Below are 25,561 nucleotides of genomic sequence, written 5' to 3' on the forward strand. Positions count from 1 at the left end.
AACCAACTTCACCTTGTATTAATGTAAACCAACACTCAACCGAATTGCCACTAGATTTCAACATAAACCTACATTCATATCTACCCTTTTATGGTTGGAAAGTATGACTGGTTCCCCAACAAATATAAAAATAAAATAAAATAATTATTTGCTTGGAGGGTTCAATGCTTTGAATTCATAGCTTTGTGAGCATCTTCCAACTTGTCTTATATATGGTTAATAATAATGGTAATAAATTGTTTTATTCCTTATGTAAGACTCGAAAATCTTTGGGGAGTCCGCTCTCACGTGGAACATATCGCCATTGAAGCTCAGAGCCGTGTGTTAATAATTCAAATCAGTTTATCAAAGTGCAAATGCACTGATCCATCCATACACGGTACTTTTGGTTAGCTGTGAGAACCCAAAAGAAAAATATGGCGCAGGCAGCCATCAGTCGATCTGTGTTATGGTCCGGCACACAGGCTTTTGGTGGAAATCACAGGAATACAGTGAAGGAACAGTTGGGTTCATCTAGATCACTGGATATTAAGGTTGGGGTCTTTGAGCAGAGAAAATTAGAGAGCAAAAGGCTCCAGGGAAGGCCTGTAATTAAGGCCGCCAGCTTGAGGACCAAGAGAGAGGCCAGGCCTGAGCCGGAAATCATTCCTGTGTCCCCTGAAGACCTTCTCGAACGTGTAAGTTGGAATTCTTTGATTTTTCGGTTTTTTTGGGGCGAATTTGGGTTTATATTGACATGGGATTGGGATGATGTTTAGTAGAATGTTTGTTTATTGTTCTTAATTATTTTCATTGGCATTGGTTTTAAGAGTTGAAATGGGTAAAAGCTTAGATGGTGCAGGCTGCTTGCATGATGGGTGTAATTTTTATTATTGGGATATATTCGTTTTGCATTCAGACATTTTGTCAAATAATCTGCATGTTTCTAATATAGACTTTTGGTTTACCGTACGTTGCTCATTGAGATGTTTGGTGGATGAGATTCGGTGTGATGTTTCGTGGAAACCAGTTTTTTATCATGGTTATGGGTTGGGGTTCGAAAAGGAACGTTTAGAAGGCGAAGTTGTTTTCTTCTTTGTTAAGACACAATTTCATCGGCACATTTTGTCGTTCAGTTTGCACGTTTCTCGCATAAAATTTCATTGAGACATTTTGTTGAATGCTTTGCATTTATCTTTTGTTTTTATGTTGTACCAATCTCTTTCAGTTATTTTGTCAAACTCTTTTCAGGTTTCTCGTGTTATATTCAAATCTCCAGGGAGATTTGTCAACACTTTGTGCGCTTTCCCTGTTTTAACCCGACCTCATTCATAAACTTCATGAAACACTCAGCGCACTTCTAATTTTATTGTTGTGATCTCGTGTAGATGTTTTGACAAATACTTGGCAGGCTTCTCATGTTTGTCTTTCCATCTGGTTAGACATTTTATCGACTACTTCGCTTCTTCTCATGTTTATATTTCAATCTCGTTTAGATATTTTCTAGAATTTTTTGCGTCTTATGTTTATATTCCAATCTCATTTAGACATTTTCTGAAATGCTTTCCCTGTTACTAATTGTTACAATCCAAACTTATTATAACATTTTACACACTCGCATGTCTGCCATTTACACATTTTTTCAAACACTTGACATATAATCATATTCTTTTCATGCCTTCAATTTGATGGAAGTGGTGCATTAAGCCATGAACCACTTAAAGTTCTAAACACTAGCACAAAATTGTGTCGTAACTTGTAACGCGTATTCAGTTTTTGTGTTGTAACTCGTAATATATCACAATTTGTTTTTTTGTTGTAACGTGATTTTACGTTCAAGGCAACTGAAAGCTATGTGTGGTAAATTCATGTTCACTTCTTTTGTTGTAACTGTCATATTGCATGCAAGGTAATCATAAACTATAGTAAAACTATGTTTGAAGCTTCATATTCATATTTTTTATTGGAACATCATACCACACTCAAGGTATCCAAAAAGCTGCAATAAGTTTTTCACTGTGTTATAATGATATATTCAAATTTAACTGTGGTCATAGGTTGTTGTTCATGAGCAAAAAAGAGAAATACCAATTTATTGTTCATTTCCCTACAGTAGAATTAAAATTGAGAACAGCAGAAACAATTTAATATACCTACTTATATATGCTAGCTATCTTGTATTTCCCCTTGTCATTTTGTCCCACTTTTTTCATTTGAAATAAAAGCAATGTTTGATTATGCGTGAAAGCTTCCAAGCATATAAGTTATTTGAATTTCCCATCTCGATTCTTCTGGAATAATCCACTCTTTGGACGGCCCTTATGATATGGTCCTCACTGTCCATCTTAATGAGACATCTGGAAGAAGACTACCTTCATTGTAAACATTATGTGCATCTTTTGCACTTTCTTCCCTTTCTTAATATTGTTGCTTTATTGTAGGTATTGCAATTCATTTACACTGCTTCAGAGAAACTATTAGCTGTCTTTTTCTTCACCAAGTTTTTTAAATTGAAAAAGGTAGATCAAAATTCTCTTGCCATTACTCTGAGTTCTGGGAAATTTGTTATTTTCTGCATTACTTTATTGAACACATTTACTTTTAGCTGGACAATCCTCAATAGTTGAAGCTAGTCAAGTCAAAAGTGTCATTGACAAGTACATTGATCTTCAGGAAATGGATAAAACATATGAGAATTATGTTTCATGGATTTACAAAAATCCAAATCTCATCTGTCTAATAGCACTATCAAAATGCTAATGCCTTTTATTCCTATTTGAAAATAAACTAAGTTTCTGAGTTATTTTTGTTCCGTATTGATTGATGTCTTTCCTAGTCAAACTATGAACAACCAGCAGTTAGTTCTGGTGAATTTGTCACTAGTTCTAGTTTGATTTCTATTCTGTGGCTTACTGCTGCATTCTTATGTCTGGGCAGGGGAAAGAAGAAATTCCACTTGGGGAAAGTGTACATGTAGAAGACAAGTCAGATGGCATATGGATAAAACCAGGTCAACAGCGGAAGACCAAAATTGTATGCACTATTGGTCCCTCTACAAGCACACCTGAAATGATACGTAAACTAGCTGAGGCAGGGATGAATGTTGCTCGTATGAATATGTCTCATGGAGACCATGCATCTCACAAGAGAGTCATTGATCTTGTTAAAGAATACAATGCACAAAATCCAGACAATGTCATTGCCATAATGTTGGATACGAAGGTAATGTTTGGCTGTGAAGTTGCCATGGTTTAGTAAGTAAACAATGGACTGCTTGTATTGAAATTGATAGGTATTAGTAGTTAAATTTAATGTGGAAACATATATGATGCCTATATTATCTGCAGTTGTAAATCATGTTTGTAGTGTATGATAGAACTTTTTGAAAACACAAGCAAGAACTAGACTATTAGTTTGTAACTTATATGTTGCCATTACAAAAACCCTTTGAGATTATTAAACTCACCTATAAGTCTTATGAACCATGATAATTTTTCTCTATCTGCAAGAATTCTTTAAAACTTAGTGCATGGAAACTTGATGTTGGAATCACTGAATAGGAAATCATAATTTCAACTCAATAAGAGATTATTTTCAATATGTTTGAAAGCTTTAGGACTGTACAAGATTTGCTTTCATCTAGAGCTGTATAGGTGTTGAAATTCTCATAACATATACAGGTTGTTGGTGGAACTAACTGTCTGTCAACATCATAGCGTTGGTTATAATTTCAATTTCTTATTGCAACACTGTTAGCCAATCACAGAATATGTAGATTTGAAATCTGTTTCATTGGTTCTTTCCTTTCACATTGTTTTATGTCCTAAAGGAAAATACATATACATTATTCAATAATCATGTTTTGTGTTTCAGCTGCAATTTATTCAGATAGCCCCCTTTTTAATTTTTTCTTTGAGTTAGTCATTTGTTCAAACAATAAATAAACAAAACATTACATTGCAGGGACCTGAAGTCAGGAGTGGAGATCTACCACAGCCTATCATGCTCACAAAGGGCCAAGAGTTCACCTTCACCATCAAAAGAGGAGTGGGCTCTGATGACTGTGTAAGCGTGAATTATGACGATTTTGTGAGTGATGTGGAGAAAGGAGACACACTTCTTGTTGATGGTACTTTCTATTTGTGCTGCCTTGGAATCTCATTTATCAGCTGAAAAGAAAAGAGGAACTTTTGATTTTTGCAGCATTTTTCGTAGCTTCTTACTTCTTATCATTATTTCTCTAGGGGGAATGATGTCACTGCTGGTGAAGTCAAAAACATCAGATTCGGTAATCTGTGAAGTCATCGATGGAGGAGAGCTTAAATCACGGCGACACTTAAATGTGCGTGGAAAAAGTGCTACCCTACCTTCTATTACAGGTTATTGCTAAGACCATTTTATCAACTCTCAGACATGCATGGCAAATCAGATTTTTGTTGCTTGTTGACATGCACATCTCAGTCTGCTTTCTTAGGAACTGTAATTTCATTGTGATTTCTTTTTCTTTTACCTAATATTGATTGGTGGAAGTTTCCTAGAATATAATTCAATGACATGGTTATCAATCTTGAAATATGTGTAATATTTGTATTTCGTTGTTGCTTGTTTATATGGTGAGTTGTTTTGAGTCTTTTGACCAACACAATACATGAGATTGCTTAATTAAGTATTTGATAAAATCTAATTCTTTTCTTTTGTTTTTTGCAGATAAAGATTGGGACGATATTAAATTTGGAGTTGAAAATGGCATAGATTATTATGCTGTTTCCTTCGTTAAAGATGCTAAGGTGGTGCACGAGTTGAAAGATTACCTCAAAAGTAAACCTTTGAAGCAAACTTTTAACTTTCCAGTGTAATAATATCCTTTGTAGGTGGTCTTTGGGCTTGATAAAGCTTGTTCCCTTGTTTATATGCTGTAAGTTTTTCAAATTATAATTAAAAAAGTGGCAAAATATTGATGCACTTGTATCTATAATTATGTGAAGGTTGTGGTGCGGACATCCATGTGACCGTGAAGATTGAAAGTGCTGATTCAATACCAAATCTTCATTCAATTCTTTCTGCATCAGATGGGGTAAGTTCAGTCTCCCCAGATCAGAGGTTTTAGTTGGATAAGTTGGTATTTTATTATTGGTGAGATTGCTTTGAATTGGGTTAATAAATTATGTGAAGCCATGCTTGTCAAGCATAGAATAGAAAGTTAAATGCAGATGCTACTTTGTTTACTATTTCGTCAGGCATCTGTTTGTTTGGATGTTGGTGTTTTGCCATTGTTGGTTCTTGATGATTTTAGTACAGCTTTGACGTAAAATTATAAAAGACAAAAGCTTTAGTGTTGCAAATATGGTATAATCTTCTTTGACGTGTTGGTAGGGACTATGAGCTTCAGTAAAGATGGTTGTTGATTGATTTTTTGGATTATCTATCATTCATTGAAGTTAACTGGAACCAAGACCATCCTTTAGCTGTCTGGCTGATTTCTAGCTATTGAGTTTTCAGGTTGTAGTTTCTATTATAGAGTTTAGGATAGTTCTGTCAAGAAAAAAGACAGCAAAACTTAAACAGGGAAACTAATATCTGTATCAACACTTTGAAGTATCTTAAAACTCCTTTGTCCCTTCCTGGGCATGCTTATCCCCATGTCCATTCCCGTATCCAAAACAAATACGTATCTGATACAGCCCGGATACACATTGAATACTGTACCCACACATGCCCAAAAAACCTTGATTTCCAACCATGCTAGATACTATGTGATATGATTTTTTAAAAATTTGATGGAAATCTTCTTAAATTTAATTTAAAAAAACTTCATTCATGCATTTTTTATAAAAAAAATTGGTATATACAAAACCTACACCCAATGAGAAAGACAAATGAAATGTTTTTCTATTTGAGTGACCCATTTTTTGGGTTATCTTCCAATGCAACTCTACTATTTTTGCATATTGTAAAATGTTAAATCAACTTATCATTATTTATGTAGCAATTATGTGTCTATATTGCTTTGAAGTAATGAAAATCTCCTTGAATAACTTAGAATATTGTTTTAAATATATGTGCATGTGTTTTTTTATGAATGATGTATCCAGCCGTATCCATATTGGGGGTCTTAAAAAATGGCCCTATCCGTATCCGATACCGTATCCATATTTGTATCCATATCTGTGTCCATGCAACTTTTGAGGGATAGATTTATTCTTTATGCTATGATTTACACTTAAAGTCAAATAATGTGAAAATTAAGTTTCAATGTATAAATAAAATCTGTGAGGCCAAATAGCCTTTGGGGATTAAACTTGCAGTTAGAAAATGTTGGTTTTGGAAATAAGCCACACCCGAACTGATGATGGACTGGTCCAAGAGGGGCCAGTAGCTCAGTGGTAGAGCACTCCAGCAGTGTATGGAAGGTCCTAGGTTCGAGACCTAGCTGGTCCATGTCTCAACATGCTATCAGAGCCAAGTCCAGGCTAGGAGCCCCAAGCACACGAGAGGTGTGGCTTAAGGGGGGGTGTTGGTGTTGGAAATAAGCCACACCTGGACCAACGATGGACTGGTCCAAGAGGGGCCAGTAGCTCAGTGGTAGAGCACTCTAGCAGCATATGGAAGGTCCTAGGTTCGAGTCCTAGCTGGTCCATGTCTCAACAGAAAAACTGATTACACAAAATGTTTTACATAATTGCAACATAAGTTGGTTAAAATGGCATCCAACGATCAACAAAAGTGAAAATTTTGCATCTTTCTCATTCTGAGATTGTTTGCTTCTGATGGGGATTTTCATGTTATCACAACTACTCATCATTGATCTTACTAAGTACTTTTCAATTCAAGACTTTGTAATTGTCCCCTTTGTTAGAGACCGTAGTTTGCCCTATATATGATTTACAGCCAATAGGAAGAGGATTAGAAGGGAGAAAGGATACCTTTTATTGCTTTTAGGAATAGAGACCTGCAAAACAAAGTTAGGAAACATTCTACCGATTATGTTACATAGAGAAGTAATCATAACAGCTATAACTAAACAAAGAAGGATTGATGTATAAAATAACAGGAAACAAGTGAACACATATTCAATTAGAACCATGAATCATGAAGCCTTATGCACAGTGAGCTTTTAATTGTCCCCTTTGTTAGAGACCCTGGTTTGCCCTAGATATGATTTACAGCCAATAGGAAGAGGATTAGAAGGGAGAAAGGATACCTTTTATTGCTTTTTGGAATAGAGACCTGCAAAACAAAGTTAGGAAACATTCTACTGATTATGTTACATAAAGAAGTAATCATAACAGCTATAACTAAACAAAGAAGGATTGATGTATAAAATAACAGGAAACAAGTGAACACATATTCAATTAGAACCATGAATCATGAAGCCTTATGCACAGTGAGCTTTTATGGATGCTTGATAGGGTGTCTTGATCAACCGTTCCCCCTTATCAAGCTCAACCGGATAGGGTGTCTTAATCAACTGTTCCCCCTATCAAGTCAAACCGGATAGGGTGTCTTATCAAACCGTTCTTCCTATCAAGTCAAACCGGATAGGGTTTCTTATCAAACCGTTTCCCCTATCTTCACATGTGATAGGGTGTCTTGATAAACTGTTCCACCTATCTTTCCACATATGATAGGGTGTCTTGAAAAACCGTTCACCCTATCTTAAAATGTTATAATCAGCATAGATTGATTAACAGTGCTCAGATTTAAGTTACAGTATTCAGATTATTAAGTTATACTACTCAGATTATTAAGTTATAGTATTCAGATTATTGAGTTATATTTGTTCAAATCATTGTATAAACAGATTAATATGCAGAAGCAGCACTATCCTTTATTCATATATAATATCACCAATGATCATATGCAGAAGATATCATGGCTTAATGCAGTACAATATTATAGATTTTCTCTTATTATTACTATTGAACGATTGAATCATTCTAAAAGCAGATGCTCTATATAACCCAAGAAATATTATGTTGACCTGTATCTATTAATATAATAATAGGGGGTTCTTACTCTTTTTTATGGCTCCTTACGTGTCTTAGTTCTATTGAAGTATCATTTCTTTTTAATCCCTTTTTCCTTCAGATCCTGATGCAAACCTTTCTCTCCGTACCTCCTTTTCCCAAATATTGTGGAGGCTATTTATCCTCCTACTTTCGTGGTGGAAGACCACCAACATGAGTCACGCCTCTTAGTGGCAGCGACCCCTTTGAAAGGTTGCTGCATTTCCTTTGACCATAATTACTTGCTACGGCAATCTCAGTGGTTGTCCATAATAATATGTGGATATTAATAACTATTAAATTCTTAATTAAATTCAGAATATTGTAATAATTATATTCATTATTTAAATCATCAGAGTAATCAGAATATAATAATTATTATTTGAATACAATAATCAGAACATTTTTTTTTAAATAAGGGGTAAATGCTTTTGACCTGGAGCTATGAACCAGTGAGGCCACAAACAGGGGACCTCATCCCCACACTTCACTTGTTCAAATCCACGAGCACAACGGCCCAACGAACGCACAAGGCCTTGCGAGCACAAAGGCCCAGCAGGGATTTGAACCGTGGTGGCCGCTTCACCAACAAAGTGTTTTAACCGCGGCACTACATGTCCGAAGACACAATAATCAGAACATTAATCATTGTTTCAATAATCAGAATAATTAGAATAAAATAATTATTATTCGAACACAATAATCTGAATATTAATCATTATTTAAATAATCAGAATAATTAGGATAAAATAATTATTTTGATTGGTTATGATAAAATAATTATTATTTGAACGCAATAATCAGAATATTAATGATCATTTCATGTCATTACTTAAGGATACATTCAAGACTCCTTTGATGAGGATATGGGGAGGGATATGACAGACTTGTTGGTAGCTTTGTTGGTATCTTCTTCTAAGGATATTTTAGTGTATATATGTAATCATGACATTCTCTTCAGATTCTACTGTCTCAATTCATAAATTTGACACGGAATCTCATTAACTATGCCATTATTTTCTTTGTCCTTTTCATCTTCCAGCTTCACTACAAAGGGCTCAGAAGTTGTTGTGTACTGTCAATAACACAGAAAAGGAAGCTGTTGGGATCTTCTCCAATTGTCAGATTGAGGTGTAGAATTAAAACAATTTTCTGTGAGAGGAAATACCCTTTTCCAATTCTTAACAGAGATGTCATGGTGTGCAAGGGCTATAGGTATTTTTGTGCATATGCCATACCATGCACGAGAAAGTATCTTCTTCTGTACACCATAATTTGTCTTACACACTGCCTTGAGAAGAATTCAGGGATAGCTTTAGGTTCATTCTATCACTGATTCCATCTTGTCACCTTTTGTTTGGGTATGAGATGCCAGATTCTCCGAATACATTGGATACAAGCTAGGTTTTAACAGCTAAGAAACATTGATCTTATTGTTTTGTTAATTTTTACTTTCTTTTTAACTTGGTTTACAAGAGGTGTGGCTTTCTCCAGCACTACTGTTATTCTGCAGTCCTGGATGAATAGGTTTCATCTTTGAGCTGCTCACTGTTTAGCATCATAGGGCTGTTGAATCTCGTTCACACTCTCTGATGCCTATTTATTAGATGGAGCAAGGAATCAAAGCTTACTGGAATTGTTTTTTTCTATGCTTAATTGTTTGATAGCTTTCATGTAGCTTGGCTTTTATTCATTTCTCCATTGAAGGACATCTTTTTCTTTGCCTTCAGGAGATTCACTAATTATTCTAGTCAACTTATTTTAATTTATTTTAAGATTATTTAGCCGAGGGTTGGTAACAGCCCCCCTGCCTCCCTTTACATCATGTGGGGATACTGCTCTATCTATTGCTCTTTCAGCGATGATACCACTGGACTCACAATTCTCCTACCGGTGCTTCTCTAGCTTGAACACTGCATCTCCAATTCCCTCTTACAGGGCAACCATTCCTCCTTTTGTAGGCATCTATTCTTCCTTATTGCTCCACTTGTGCTTCTCCAACTTTCAATTCTCCTATTAGCACTGCTTTGTCTTGAATGCTCCACCTCCTATCACCTCTTGCAGGACATTCCTCCATATCACTCCACCTGTTGCTCGTTTAGCTTGAATGCTTCCTCCATCATGCTTCTCTGTTTTGAATGCTTCACTTCATGCTCCTCTGGCTTGAACACCAGCATTCATGCACCACTAGCTTGAATGGAATCATCTTTGACATGCTTGTCTGGCTTGAATGTCTGTTGCCTGTTGGACTACCACGTCAGCATGCCTATTGGCGCTAACATGTCACTTGGGGAGAATTGAACCTTGGTATCCAACATGAGAATGAAGTGGCCATACGACTCAACCATAACCTCATTGATAACTCATGATAATATGTCTAGCTCAACACAGATAATATCTAGGGTCTTCTTTGCATGGTTAATTGGTAACATAAATGTTGTTTATCCATATAGTGTGTTGAGACTTGGCAAGCACCAGTGAGGACTCAAGGGTCTGAGTTCAAGTTAGGTTTGGTGAGTGTCAGATTTGCTCAAATCAGACAACTGAGACCTATGTGTGTACCAAAACTTGTGATTTATAGCAGACTTCTAAATTTTGGCACACTCACTAGTCTCAGCTATCAGTCTAAGCCCAGACTAAAAAAACAGTATATCAAACTTGAAATTTAAAGATAAAAAGAATCATTGAAAACATTTTTTCATATATATATATATATTTTAATTGCTGAGTTCTAGCTGAATGTTTCACTGGATGTAAGACCAAATCACAAAACAGCTTGCTGAGTTTTTGTGCAGTCCGAGTCTCAACACTATGATCTATATTAAGCTATCATCTAGTTGATCATTAAGCTATCTATATTGTTCCATCCTAACATGAAGGTCATGGAACACTACTTGATCAGATTGTTTGTAATCTTTTGCCTATGAATAACAATATAGAAACTTGTCACCTGTAGAGCAACTAAGAATGTGATTGAAGAAAATGTAATATCTGCAAACTTATTTATAGAACATTCACGGACAATTCTCAAAGAGTGAAGTCTCAAGTTTTGTTCTTTAGAGTGTAAATGCAGACTTTGAGTGTTTAGTTTAATGATTTGGAGATTGGAAGTAGCTATAAGATCAGAAATTGCTTTATTTGCAATATCCACCTTTTGTTTTTGTATTCATTCCAATGACTGTTCCCTTAAGTGTGTCAAAGTGAACATTCATCACTTCCTAAGCCTTTTCCCAAAAAATGGACAGTTTTCCCTTAAAAAATAAGTCATATATCATCCCAAAAATCAATTATAGGAGTTTCAAATCAAAATTCCAAATGGATGCTTGTGTGTGAAAATGAGCGTGTCCCAGATCTTGAGATTATGATTGTAAATCTTAACCTAACTCTAATGCCATTCCAAAACCCCTTAAAGGGTAAAATCAACCCTGAAATGCAAAAAACCTATGAGGTCATTCTTGTCATAGATGGTTATTGACCGTTATTCTGTTCTACTTTTGGAAAGTCACAGGTACTAAGTTTTCTCTGCAACAACACTTACTACAGCAAGTTGGAGCTCCTATCTCGAGAAATCTGCAGACCAAGCCTTGCACAATTTTTTCCAAATCCACCATGGTTGTATTGTCATCCTTCTTTCTATATATCTGCATATCTCTGCATTTTTCTTAGTGTTGGGTTATTCCTTTCTTCCCCATTTCTTTCCAATTGCATTCTAGACATTCCAATCTTTCCCAAATCTGAACACTTATTCTACACTTCCCAAATCCTGCCATCACTTTCTTACACACAATAATAGGTAGATTGCTCATAGGATTTTGTTGGCTTAGGACCATTTCTTGTAAACAACACTTTACACTTTTGTGCTAGGATATCATACACCTAAAATTCAGTAGGGTGAGTTGAGGTTGAAAGATACCACCCAGGGAATTGACTGATGCATTCTCCTGAACATCAACACCCTTTTCTCTTGTCCCTATTCAGATTCATATTTAGTTTCTCAGAGGTCCAGAGCCCATACAACAGTTTATATTTCAATCTGAGGCAAAATACAGTGATCATGCATCTTTTATATTTCAGGGCCCCACTGTTTGTCTAGACACTAGCGTCAGAGTGCAAAACTGCACTGTTTCTGCAAAATTGTTAGTCCTTGACCTGCAGGATCTCCCTTCTTCAGTGCAGGTCTCCAGTTTTGTGATTTTCAGAGGGTAGGGGCATCATTCTTTAACACAAGTATCCACTTCTGATGGCCATAGAGGGCAGGAGCACCCAGATCTGCTGCAAGTGACCTGTTGTGGTGAATATTCACAGGTGTCTGTCTTTGTCCCTGTCTCTGTCCTGAAGAAGCGTTTGAGTCCAACACTAGTGTCCCAGTTGATCCTCCAGAATCAAAATTTTCTAGGATCCTTGTTCCAATGCGTCTCTTTTTTATTTCTTCCATCTGCTACAGCCTACAATATTCAGAGGAATGCATACTCTCCCTCTCTCTCTCTCGTGCACTACTTTACTAGTTTACATTTTAGATTTCCCAACTTTGTATTGATTAGAATCATTATTAAATATGAAATGGTTTTAGATTAACAGCGGAGATTTAAGTTTAGTTTTAACAGTTTGAATTTGTAACATCTTGACACCTAAGACTTAATTTCTGTTCTTTCAGTAGCATAAGCTGCTTGCTTCGAGAATCGTTTTGACTTTTTTTTTTCCCCCCAAATTCTTAGTTTCTTTTAAAAGAAAGGTTATTGCTAGTCCAAGGGGTTTGTGATATGATGGTAATGAGGGCTTATAAAAGTGCTGCCCTTAGAAGCAATAGAGAAGCACAAGTCTCATGACTCATCTTTTGCATGAGTTTACTTAAAAAGCTCATAGATGGATAGACATTGTTGAACTAGACAGCTGTATAAGCTTCCTTTCTATGCTTATGTGAAAGTACTTTGTCTGAGGTTATTTGATATACTTCGTCTGAGGTTATTTGATATCTTACATGCTGGTGGTGCAGTGGACATTAGTAAATGTCTTCTTTCATTTGGTTTATTTAGGACAAGCATTTACACAATCTGCTTGCATGCACATGGGCAGGGCCTCCATCATCTTCAGCCATATTCATTCAAGTTATGCATGTATAATTTGTGTTTTATGGTATTTATTAATTTATATGTTGTTTAGGATTCTAATGGATGGTCCCTTCCTTGATCTTCTGTAGGCTATGGTAGCTCGAGGGGATCTTGGAGCAGAGCTTCCTATTGAGGAAGTTCCTTTACTCCAGGTAATCTACAGATTTTACTTTTAAAACCTTTTTGAACATTTTTTTAATATCAGATGAAATGTCACACATATCAATGAACTTCATTTCTTGAGCAACCATTCTTAGGAAGGAAGAAGAATATGATATACAATTTTATTGGTTCTTTAGATTTCTGTGGTTTGATTCATGATGTGGATGTTAGCTAATGAGTTATCTCTAGTAAATAATAATTTGGTTCATATTAGCAAATATCTTTCTTTGGAATTTCTCAGTATAGAAAAAGAAGAAGATATTTTTAATTTCTCAAGATACTATTGGGAAAAAAGTGGGGAACATATTGGGAACTCAAAAATGCAGAAAAATCCCCCCCACCCAAAAGAGAAATAACTGATGTTTTTTACTTTTAAAGCTACCCTAATTGCATAGAGAGTGAAAAAGTGAAAGTAAACAAAAATGAACACCATGAATTTTGAAATATGGATTTTTCTAATTAATTCTGAGATCGCTGATTATAAATAAGTGTAAACACTGCCATAATGGTAATGAACACTTCGTGCGATTAAATATAACTAAAATAATTAAGACTTGTTGACCCTACCATTCTGTCTAACTATAAAGTCCCAGAGACGAATCTATACACAAAATGGTAACTAGAGTGCTAAAATTGACAACAGCAGTCTCCTTAACCTCGTCAAATACCAAGTTTACAGTGGTGGCAACAATCATGCCCAGCATTTCAGGATGGCAATGCCCTGTCTTAACAACAATGTTTTACATTAATCATATCAAATTCAGAGAAGAATGATATACAAATCTTGGGTACGGGTACGGGTTCGGGTTCGGGTTCGTCCGTACACACACACACACACACACACACACATATATATATATATACCCATATACTATATATATGGTCAATATATACAATCCATACAAAAATAAAATATACAATGTGACTTTCCATACATAAATGATAAATGATAAATCCATAATTATTATTTGCCAATGCCAATAAATATTCATATATCGTAAATGTAATCAGTAAACTAATAACTAAAGTCTAATATCATATTCATAATTTGCAAAAAAGATAATATTCAAGTTTCAAGTCTTTTTTAAAACGTCATAAAGAGGTGAATTAGAGTTTTATTATGAAAAAACTATTTAAAAAAGTCTTTTTATTGTTTTTTTGACCTGTGGGCCCTGTTTTTGGGAAACCACGGGCATGGGTTCACGCGGGTCCTCCTGGGTCCAACCTGGGTTCTACCAAGGTCCTTCCCAGGTGGCCGGGTTCCCTGTGGGTCCTGCGATGCAGGACCCACAGGGAACCCAGCCACCTGAGAAGGACCCGGGAGGAACCCAAGGAGAACCTGGGGAGTACCAGGACCGGGCAAGAACCAGAACCGGAACCCAGGCCAAAAGGGGAAGAACCAGTAACTTAGGAAAAAAGTAAAGACACTCGTTATTGATCACAGTATGAGTGACAATGCCACAGACTGCTGTACCGATCAACAATGACACAGATCGTTATAATGACAGAATGCTACTGATCAGTAATCATAAGAAGATAACTAATCACAGAAGTATAGTTATGTCAAAAGACCATAATAATGACAACAATCTCAACTGATATGACCTTATTAACATCTGAAATGTAACAATGGAAATTCCCAAACAATGACCTTGGTAGTGCAGGTATGCTTATAAATGAAGTAATGACAACAATATCCATTGATAAGTAGAAAAGGCAGCAAGTCAACAAGAACACTAATATATATGGTGAAATAATAATGATAAGCCCAGGGATATAATAATTATTTGACGGTTTTGTCTAGTAACAATTATGCTCATGAATCATAGATATTGATAGCAGCATTTGCTGTTATCAAAGGCAACAGGCGTAGTTGCTAATCACAATAACAACAGTTATGTTTCTTATTCACAAGGTTTTTGAATCAGATTATAGTGTCTTACTCTTAACAACTGTAGATAACTGTGTTCATTTTTTAAACAATGAATGGCAGACATAACTGCTCTTCAATAATGGCAGCTGGAACTCTGAACAGCTACTTGCATCGTTCAAGGTGTATAGGCCATTTAAAAAAAATTCAGAGAAGAATGATATACAAATCACAGATCTGAGGCTTATATAGAAAAAAAATGAATTATTGTGATATTACCAGCAACATGTTGATGAAAATCTTGGTCAAAATTGAAAAAATCATGATATTTTCATGAAAATCTTATGAACCCTGCTGAGAAAAGATATATCAGGATATATAACGATATTTTAAAGATATCTGCTTTAATGAATTTTTGTCTCCTCAATTTATTGGCAAATGACTATGGGGCAACATAGTTGACATGAAGGACTTGATAACTCTAGGAAATTAATTCTCATAAACATAAAGTGTTATTTCTGGATTTCCATGAGATGACAAGTGTCTCTGTGGACACAAGTCATAACCTCAGTCATGCAATTTCCATTCTAAATGATTTTGAAGATGCTTGTTTCCGAAACCATCCCTATCTTGGACCCTTTGATTTTAACCTTTTGATAATGATAGTGTTGGTGTACGTTTTATCATTCACCAAACATTAGAATAAAATATCTAGGGATACTCTATCCTCTCTTGAACAAAATCACTACTTGTGTCAAGATTGCGAGAAAGATCACAAGGCGACTCCAAGGTCTATATGTGCGAACGGGCGACTTTATGTTGGATAGCTTCCTTGTTTATGTATGCTGAAATACAAGGGGGACTTACGCTCAACAAATATTGATCACAAGTTAGGACTTAGACGAATATAATAATGAATGCTCTCTTTTATTTTTTGATATTCTTTTCTTTTCAGATATTTCCACACTTTTGCTTGTAAGCAATGAAGCTCACGTGGGCTTGAGCATTATAGTGGCGCTGAAGTAAGACTTTGATGACTTTCTGTTTTTTTTAGCCGTGACTTCACCTAAGAGACCACATTGACTCAGAGAACTTTAAGTGTGTAAGATATTATAATTGCAAGAGTTAGTGTCAAGACACAATAGATGATTCCCTTTCTAGTCAAGTACTAATCTTAAATTTAAGATACTTTAGAGACAATTAATCTAGAACTCTAAGATTTTCCATAAATGTTTATCAAAGGAACATTTTGGACATGATGTAGTAGTGTACACCAGAGTTGTGAGTGAAAGAGACACCACCTTTCTCACAAATGGGAATCCCCTTTATTCAAAACTAACCTAAGCAAACTAAACTAACTAAACTAAAGCAAAAGCAAACTAGTAAAAGACGACTAAACTAACAAAATGAAAGCAAACTACGCTAAGAAAGCGAAAACAAACAAAGCTACTCTAACTATGTACAAGCTAGTCACATCAAGGAACTCAGGGTTTGAAATAATGTTTCAAGGATTGGTTGTTGACGGGCAACGGGATGTCTTCTCCTGTTAAGAAAAACTACACAGCTTACCATGATGGAACCGAAGAGTCATATTGTTCTTATGAGACGGAAATGAATGCATTTTGCACACTTGTAATCTCAGATGAAGTGTCTTGATCCAATCTGGGATTCTGCTTCCTTTTTGAGTATATTTTCTAGTCATTTGATGGATTGGAAGGAAGTTTCCAAAGTTTCTAGGTATAAATTGTTTTATCTTTGAAATGTTCAGGAACATTTATTCGGGTTGGCGCTAGATGTTGTGACCTTTTTCACACATTGCCCCATTGCAAATGGGGACCCCCTATTTTTGCTTTCTAGGGTTTTGCCTTGGCGTCACAACTACTAATCACCAGTCTTTTTACAGTGAGGAGTTAGAGTTTTTGAGAAGTCATTCAGGTCAAATAGGGAATTCATGCTCAAAACAGTGTCTGGATGTCATCAAAGTGCTCAGAGGGCCCGGAGGACAAAAATCGCAATTGCTTAGGGTCAATTCTGACACCTTCCCATTTTTAAGGAATTCTGCTTTTTTTATATTTTTGACACTTTGGGACCAATCTAGGAAGTAGCTTTTTTGGCTTGCTTTTTGCTTTTTTGAAAGTAGACCTAGGGTTTGGTCCCTCAGGTCGTGGCATCAATGTTCCCATCTTCATAATCAAAAAATTGTCTCCAAGGGTAAAAAGCAGGGCAAAACTCCAGGCTAGGGTTTTGTTCCAGAAGATCCAAATAAGCAACATGGCAGATTAATCATTGACATGGCTAGATCAATGTCAAAGCATCCATCCACTTTGCCAAAATTCTCACCCAAGGTTTGGACATCTTCGAAGAGCCCGCCAAAATTCTCGCCCAATGTTTTGACACGTCTGAAGAGCCTACCAAAATTCTCGCCCAAGGTTTGGATATGTCCAATCAGCTGTGAAGTCCGCCCAACCAAGTTGCACAATGTTCGACACAAGTTGAAATTTGCCTAGCCAAGTTGCACAACGCTCGACACAAGTTGAAGTCTGCCAAAGAAAAAATTCAGAAAATTGGCCAAGTGTTGATACCTTGGAGAATAAAATTTCAAAATTTGGTTGGGTTAAGGAAATCCCCTAAGCAAGAAGCAAATCCACCCAAGGAAGATGAAGGAAAATTTGGCTTAATTGTTGGTGGATTGAAAGAAAAGTTGAAAGTGTCCAATCAATGATGAATTTCGCTCAAGAAATGGCCAATCCAAAGTCCGCCCAGCTATGTAAGAAAATGGCGAGACAAGCCTAAAGTCTGCCCAACTAAGGAAGGTGTCCAAATATTCATGAGGTTTGCCTATGGTTGGAAGATTATGAAGTTTGGCATAGACAGAAAGATGATCAAGTTCCCCAAAGAGAAGGAAAAGATGGCTTGAAGAGGTTAAAGTCCGCCCAGCACCTAGAGAAGCTGGCCAATCAACCTACACATGACTAGACATCTACAAAGTTCGCCTAGGGGAAATTGAAGGTAGCAATGTAAAATGGCACAAAGTTAGTATGTCCAAACATGTGCAAAGTCCGCCATGACTAGAAAATGATTGCAAGATAACCAATTCGGCCTAGCAAGAGACCAAATTCGCCATGAAAGAGGAAAATGGCTAGAGGAATAGACAAATTGGACAAGAAGCAAGAGATCCACCATTGAAAGATCAATCAAGATTGAAAGGGTTGGAAAATAAAGCTCGACACCTAAAATATTTTATATTTTTTTCAACACTTAGAATTATTTTCAAATGGAAAATAAATTCAACACTAAGAGAAATTTTCAACACTTGAAATTTTTTGAACACACATGAATTTCTAAAGACTCTTTGCCAAAACATTCACCTACCTAGGGAAGGAAAGGAATTTTCAAAGTCTGACCCAAGTGTTGGAATTTGCCAAGAGACAATGAAATAAAAAAATGGCTGTGGAATTTTCCACAACAAAAAAATTAAATTTTGACTAAGTGTTGGAGAGGAAATAGGAAGAAAGAAGAAGAATAAAGAGGAAAAGTAAAGAGGAAATGAATAAAATCCTTGTCCAGGGGTGCTGTGGAATTTTCCACAACAAAAAAATTAAATTTTGACTAAGTGTTGGAGAGGAAATAGGAAGAAAGAAGAAGAATAAAGAGGAAAAGTAAAGAGGAAATGAATAAAATCCTTGTCCAGGGGCGGAGTTTGTCCTACTTAGCACAAGCCAAATTTAGAATTGAAGGCAAATCCACAAGCCAAGTTTGTTCGAGTATAGACATGGCCAAAATCTTGGCTAGGTGTTGGAGGGTTTGCATGAAGGTGTCACAAAATGAAATTGAATAGCCAAAATTTGGCTAAAGTATGGGAAATCCTTCATAGAGAAAATTCCAAATTCCTCCACTGTGGTGAAGGCATAGGGGATTTCTTCTCCAAATTCAAGACACATGAAAGAATTTCAAGGCATCAAGAAAGAAAAGTCTTCAGACTTGGCGAAAATATAGAAAGAAATTCCAGACTTCTTGGAGGATTTCATTTACAAATCCCAGACCTATTGAAGCAACTAGGGCAACTTCTTGAAGGATTTCATCTCTTGAAGAATTAAAGACAAACTCCCAATCAGAATCAGATAGTGGCAAGAAGAGTATTCCAAACAAATTTCCATACTTAGACAATTTTTTTTTTGACACAAATTGAAGAATTCAGGGAGGACATTCAACGTGCTGAGGTGGCGCCTCGTCATCTTCCAACCAATCAGATTGTTCCAAGTCAACATGTCCAGGTTCAATGAACTTGACTTATCTAGGAGCTTCTAGAAGGCACACTTCACAATACAACAACCTTCTATTTTATTATTGGTTTATATTTAGCAAGGACAAGTGTCCTCAAATGTATTTTGCTCATTGGCCAAGAGGTAGTTAGTTGTAACAAACCCTAATTAGGGTTTTATTTTGTAATCTCGACTTTTGATTCGAAATCAATCTTGGCCATTGAATTGTAATTGAAAAGCCTATAAATTGAGCTCGCCCCTCATTTGTAAATCATGGGAGCATGTTGCAAAACATGTTAAGATAAGCAAATTGTTGTTTATGACTGCCAAAGTAATAAGTGTTAATAAGGGAAAGTAAACTTTTGCTTTGGCTAGCTTTACCCATGAGGTATTCTATGTTATTGGCTGCTGAATGCTCAATCCTAGCTCCTGGTAGGGACTGCTATTCAATTTCCCCAGAGAACATGATGCCCTTGAAACAATGATTTTAATTTTTAACTTAATCCTTAGAATGGTGTAAGAGTCAAAGTATGAACTGGCCTTATTCAGGTAATGTTCCCTTTAATTGCATGATGAGAGATTTGGATTTATATTATACTGTTGTTAATTTTGCAGTAAAGGGGTGTCACACAGTACATTTTTTTCAATTTTGTTACATATAAGATTTGCCCTCTCTTATAATTGTTGGAATTTTTTTCTTGCCAAACTTATCATTTTATTTTCATAATTTTATCAATGGAAGTTTCCAAAAAGGAATGAAACTATACGATTTTCTCATCTCTCATTAATATTGCAACTTTTGCTGGCTAAATCAGATAAACTTCATGATTACTACACTATTGAACTTATTGGAGAATATAATAATTAATTAGAAGTATTGGTGATTTGATATGTATCTTTTGACTTTGTAGGAAGAAATAATTAACATATGTCGCAGCATGGGTAAGCCAGTTATAGTAGCAACAAACATGTTGGAAAGTATGATAATCCACCCAACACCAACTCGAGCAGAGGTTTCAGACATTGCTATTGCTGTACGAGAAGGTGCAGACGCTATCATGCTCTCAGGAGAAACAGCACATGGAAAGTATGTATTTTTTTGACAAAATTGAAGTTTTGGATTTCTTTTTTTGCAAGGCATAGTGTTATAGGACTATGGATGAGTTTCATATCTCCATGCTCCTTTTGTCAAGTTCTCAAAACAGAAAATTTAAAGCCAGATGATCCTGTGCTTTTCTGTAGATATCCTTTGAAAGCTGTGAATGTCATGCACACTGTTGCATTACACACTGAAGCAACCATGTTGAAAGAAGCACCTCCTAGTAACCTTGGTCGTGCTTTCAAGGTTTGTGAAGAACATTTATAATTGACACTATTCGCTTACAAATGTGTATAGCCTCTGAAGGGGCAACTTATATTCTTTTGTTTGAGAGTAAAATGATGTTCACCTGCTGGAGGAAACTCTATTTTCCAGAGACATATGAGTGAGATGTTTGCTTTCCATGCAACGATGATGTCAAACACACTTGGAACGTCAATTGTGGTGTTTACCAGAACTGGGTTTATGGCTACTTTACTAAGCCATTATCGGCCTTCCGGCACAGTATTTGCCTTTACAAATCAGTATGCATCTTGGCCATTATCTTGCACCACAGTTTTATGCTAATCATTGTGTGATCAAGTTGCTTTTGCAAATGATTTGCCTATAAATCTTATTATGGCAGTTTTTAAAATCTGTGTTGCTTTCTTTAGTCAGTGAATTTCTTGATTTTCAAGTTAATCGTGGTTTTGACTAAATTTGTTGATTATTTTGTTCTGTGGGTGCAGAGAAAGGGTTAAACAGAGGCTTGCCCTTTATTGGGGAATAAAACCAATATACATGCCATTCTCTGATGATGCTGAAGAGACCTTTTCCAAGGCTTTGTCAATATTGCAGGTAAAGAAGAATTTAGCGGAGTGCATGTTTCGTAGCTTGCAATATGCCTTCTATATTTGTTTTTTACTATAATTAAAACTATTATTTTTTTTAATTTCCAAAATCACACAAATTCTTACTGGGCTCTGGGGGTTAAAACCCTCAACTTCTAATTTTGTTGTATCCATGAAAATGATAACATATAACAATTACTCTGAGTATAAACTTGATAGACCTTCCTACTGAAAATGGGCATCTAAAACTGAACTGAAAATATTGTTGAAGCACTGAATGCCATGAGCTATGAACACTGAACTGAAAACCTTTCAAATATAAAATTATTATATTTGTGATATTATGTTATATGTCATTAGATGTTTAAATAATTAAATATATGTGTATTTTTTTAATTGCTGTATCATGTATGTGTACTGATACTGTATGTGTTTCCATGCAACTCTGATATCAGGTTATGATTGACATTTTAGCACTTAGTCAGAACCATCCATGCATGGGGCAGCTTTTCTTTATGTTTAAAATTGTGATATGCCATTGCTTTTTCAAAATCTTGAGATTAAATTTTGTTCCAGTTTAATAAATTCTGATGAAGTCATCTTTATTCAGGAAATGGGCATGGTGAAAGATGGTGAGGAAGTTGCTCTTGTGCAGAGTGGAAGGCAACCTATTTGGCGTTCTGAATCCACCCATCATATTCAAGTTCGCAAAGTTCAGGCTCAAGTAAATTCAAAATAAATTGTTTTCATCATTTAGAAGACCTTATCCTGTGCAATCGATTTCTGTATTGCAATGGATCTTCTATTGGCAGCGGAATTGTTTATTTAAATCATACCACGAGCGATCTATTATTGACAGCTTGTCACAATTGTTTGTATTTTTAGGATATCAATAATTTTGCAGGCTAGGTTTGAGGAACAGATCTTGAGCTTTTTGACAAACAATTTGTCAAGATCTTTTTCTTTATTTATAGCTTTTTCTGAGGGAAGCCATTGGAGTTGATACTTCATGTTCTGCAATATCATATTGTCACCGGTTTGAATAGCACATAATCTTAATATGAGCATGAATCATTAAATAATTCAAATCAATGGCATCAGATCGTTTCTGGACTCAAAAAATGGTATAAATCTCAAGTTTTAGCATGTTGATTTAAACAACCTATAATATAAATCATATAGATATCAGCTATTCAAAAATTGTGAATTAACGAATATGTTATGCCATTTATGCATGAAGTTATTCATCTCAATGCTATTGAAACTCTAGTTCTCTCAAATGTTATGTTTCAAAGGCCTGCAAAAATAATTAATAAATTAAAATGTTAGGCAGAGCAAAAGCTGTTTTTGTATATATATACACACAATGGGCTGGATTAATAGTGAAGCTTAGGTTATTACTCATTGGAGTAGCATACATGGCCAAACATTCAGCCACAACTCTCTCAAAGCAATAGATATGGGATAAAGGTAATCTGTAGATCTACATCTTACCTAAGTGTTTTTGTCAGGTATATCTTGCCTTGACCGAATTATAGCTTGAAGAGGCAGTATTAATTTGCTACTGTTGCTTATTCAATTGTTTATAGACTTGTATGCCATTCCTTGTTGGCCAATGGACAGCAACGGCACTATTATATAATCAATTCATCACCAAACTTTCCAGTCTCTTCTACCACTCTTAGATCATCGGAGCAAAAAGGCCAGATTTGTTTGTTGCACGGTACACCAACTGGCACATAGTACTCATAGGATGCATCGGTCATCATGATAGTGATTTATTGTAAATCCCATTCATGGCCTCTTTTCATTTGACAAGTGAATTTTTGTTTTCTGAATATAAGAAATAACGTTTGCAGTACTAATTCCGTTCCGAACTTTCATAGAAGGGAGCTAATGCATAGGATTAATAGGGAGTGGTGGCATGCATTAAATCTAAAACGAACGCGAGCACAGGTAAAAACTTCAATACTATACTTCTGTTGGTCATTATAAAAATAGAGTTCTGATGCAGTCTAAGATTTTTCTTCCCACTCTTCTTGTTGCCCATTCGAGCTGTGTTTAAATCTCATTCACTTCGGTATGCATTTTATTTTAAGAATAGCGTCTTATTGACTCGTGCGTTCAATTCATGCCTCTCTATCTCTCTTTCTGCAATAGATAATTGTTGGGCAAGAATGTAATTCTTACGCCAGAGGCATAATAATAAATGGAAGATGGGTCACTCACAAAAATCAGAGTTATTTGGTAATATCATATAAATATATAAAAGATTGTTTATTTTGAATATAAAATCAAAACAAAATAAAAACAAAGAGGGGAAAAAGCAAAGAAATTTTGTTTTAAAAGAGTGATGGGATACTTTTATAAGATGAAGTTTTAGTGAATATAAAAGGTTAGGTTATATCTTCATTAATTAAATGGTTGCATTGTGATATTGCTATATGTATTCAATTGTGTAGTTTTTGAGTCAAATTTATTGACCCATGTTTCATGAGAATGAATGGAACAAGAACCCATCTCTCATGAGAATGAATGGAACAATTGGTGCTCATTGCATAATGAGCATCTAGGTGATGTTCACATAGGTGAAGCATTTGGCCTTCCCAGAAGTAATCCATCTTAGTTTTATTCCAACTTTAACGCGCTTAACCATGGAGTTTCCTCCAAGGTTAAGCCCACTTAGCTTGCTACCCTATTTGCAAAAACCTTTGGCAAGTGTTGTGCCTTATGAACCATTCATTATAGAGCTTCTTTACCTCATTCATTATTAGTACATGTTGTTAGTGTTGTACTATTGTAATAGTTTTCACTTTTAGTACTTAAATAGTTATTTGAATCAATTATAAGCAACTATATTTTTCTTTTTGTTTTTTTTGTTTTCCTAAAATCTAGATTTATGTTGATTTATTTATCCATGATGCCCATTAAGGGGATGTCCTTTTTTATTTTTGATTAAGTCCCCATTTCCCTTGTTCTTTTCTTGCGAGTTTCATTTCAGCACGTTTGCCATGTGTTGGCACGACTCACATTTTCCAAGCCTCTCTTTTCACTTTGCCATGGAGCCGCAATCAACTGACGGGTGGCGATGATCTTCTTTTCCTTCGCATCGCTGGGCAATCGGTTATTAAACAAAGTTGTTGTGATACGCGGCAGCTCCTCGCTGGGTTTTTGGTTTGTAGTTTTGTCAATTTCCGAGCCTTTCCCTCCCGCTACCACATGTTTTTCATAACGGTGGTTGGGAGATCTCTGTGTATGTTTTCCAAGGACTGGGGCATTTATGCTTGAACTGCAAGCAGTTGAGGAAACAATTGTGAATCTTTTAACCTTTTTGCAAAAGGTTGGGGGGGCAGTTGCGCTAGGTGCCGAAAGTAGTTTTCTCTTTCACACTCTTGGTTGATGTTGTGGGTAGTGATGGTATTGCCAATAGTGCATCTTCAAGATGCCTTCTCTGTTTTTCCAGCGCTGGGCCATTAGGCCCTGTTCTAAAAGAAGTGCAGTGTTTATTCTGTCAAGGGTTCTGAACTTTTAGTTTACTAAGGAAGATATAGACAAGTTTTCTAGGTAGGAATTTGGTCTCTAATTTGTTATTGTATTTTTGGAATAAGATAATCTGATTGTGCTTGCAACCTCTAGGATTACATTATTCGATATGCATTGATAGTTTTTTGTGCATCTTTGAAATTCTAGCATGACTTTAACAATATATGCTTAAGATTCTACTAATTAAATCATGTTTTTATACTCTTTATCTAGTAGATGCATGGTGTATGTTGCTTTATGTTAAAGAAATCCTTGGATGTATTTTGATTAGCGTTCAGGGCATGTAGATTGTTGAATGGGTCTCAGAATGACATGCATGGGAAGTTCTCTGTGCTCCTAGTTTGACAGAAAAATCAATTCAGCGCATCGTTTTAGAATAGATTTACTTTTAATGTTTCTTTCTTTCCTTTTCTCCCCCAAATGAATGAAGAGACGACATCTAAAATCTCGGAGGTCACTCAGTGAAAACATGCAAGTTCCCCATCGCCGAGTTTCCCATAAGGTTGTTTTCCTAAGAGCAATTTTAATGATCAACATTAGCCATTTCTACTATTTTACAGATGTTATTCTTGCAACTTGTCTTAAAGTGAATGAAAAGATGATAACTCCGATGCATGCATAATCTTCTTCGATCTCTCATCTTCCACTTTTAATTGCCTATTTATGAGTAATTCACAGTTTTCTTGAAAGTTCACTCCCCTT

The 25,561-nt window shown here is 35.7% G+C and overlaps 1 protein-coding gene across 2 annotated transcripts; it reads left to right on the plus strand.

The window, feature by feature from the left end:
• Positions 1 to 231: 231 nt before the first annotated feature.
• Positions 232 to 22,404, plus strand: LOC131029454 (pyruvate kinase isozyme G, chloroplastic). Of its 2 annotated transcripts, XM_057959948.2 has the most exons (13): positions 232 to 677; positions 2,421 to 2,498; positions 2,917 to 3,201; positions 3,943 to 4,108; positions 4,224 to 4,358; positions 4,687 to 4,797; positions 4,965 to 5,053; positions 13,183 to 13,245; positions 20,299 to 20,474; positions 20,630 to 20,732; positions 20,862 to 21,010; positions 21,215 to 21,323; positions 21,927 to 22,404. In XM_057959948.2, exons 1-13 carry the CDS (start codon positions 417 to 419, stop codon positions 22,053 to 22,055), a joined length of 1,854 nt encoding a protein of 617 aa, XP_057815931.1. In that variant the 5' UTR covers positions 232 to 416; the 3' UTR covers positions 22,056 to 22,404. The 2 variants fall into 2 exon arrangements, with proteins under 2 accessions (XP_057815931.1, XP_057815933.1); XM_057959950.2 differs by lacking the exon at positions 2,421 to 2,498 and having other exon boundaries at positions 233 to 677.
• Positions 22,405 to 25,561: the final 3,157 nt, after the last annotated feature.

This window comes from Cryptomeria japonica, chromosome 4, assembly GCF_030272615.1.
Source record: "Cryptomeria japonica chromosome 4, Sugi_1.0, whole genome shotgun sequence".
Taxonomy (NCBI): domain Eukaryota; kingdom Viridiplantae; phylum Streptophyta; class Pinopsida; order Cupressales; family Cupressaceae; genus Cryptomeria; species Cryptomeria japonica.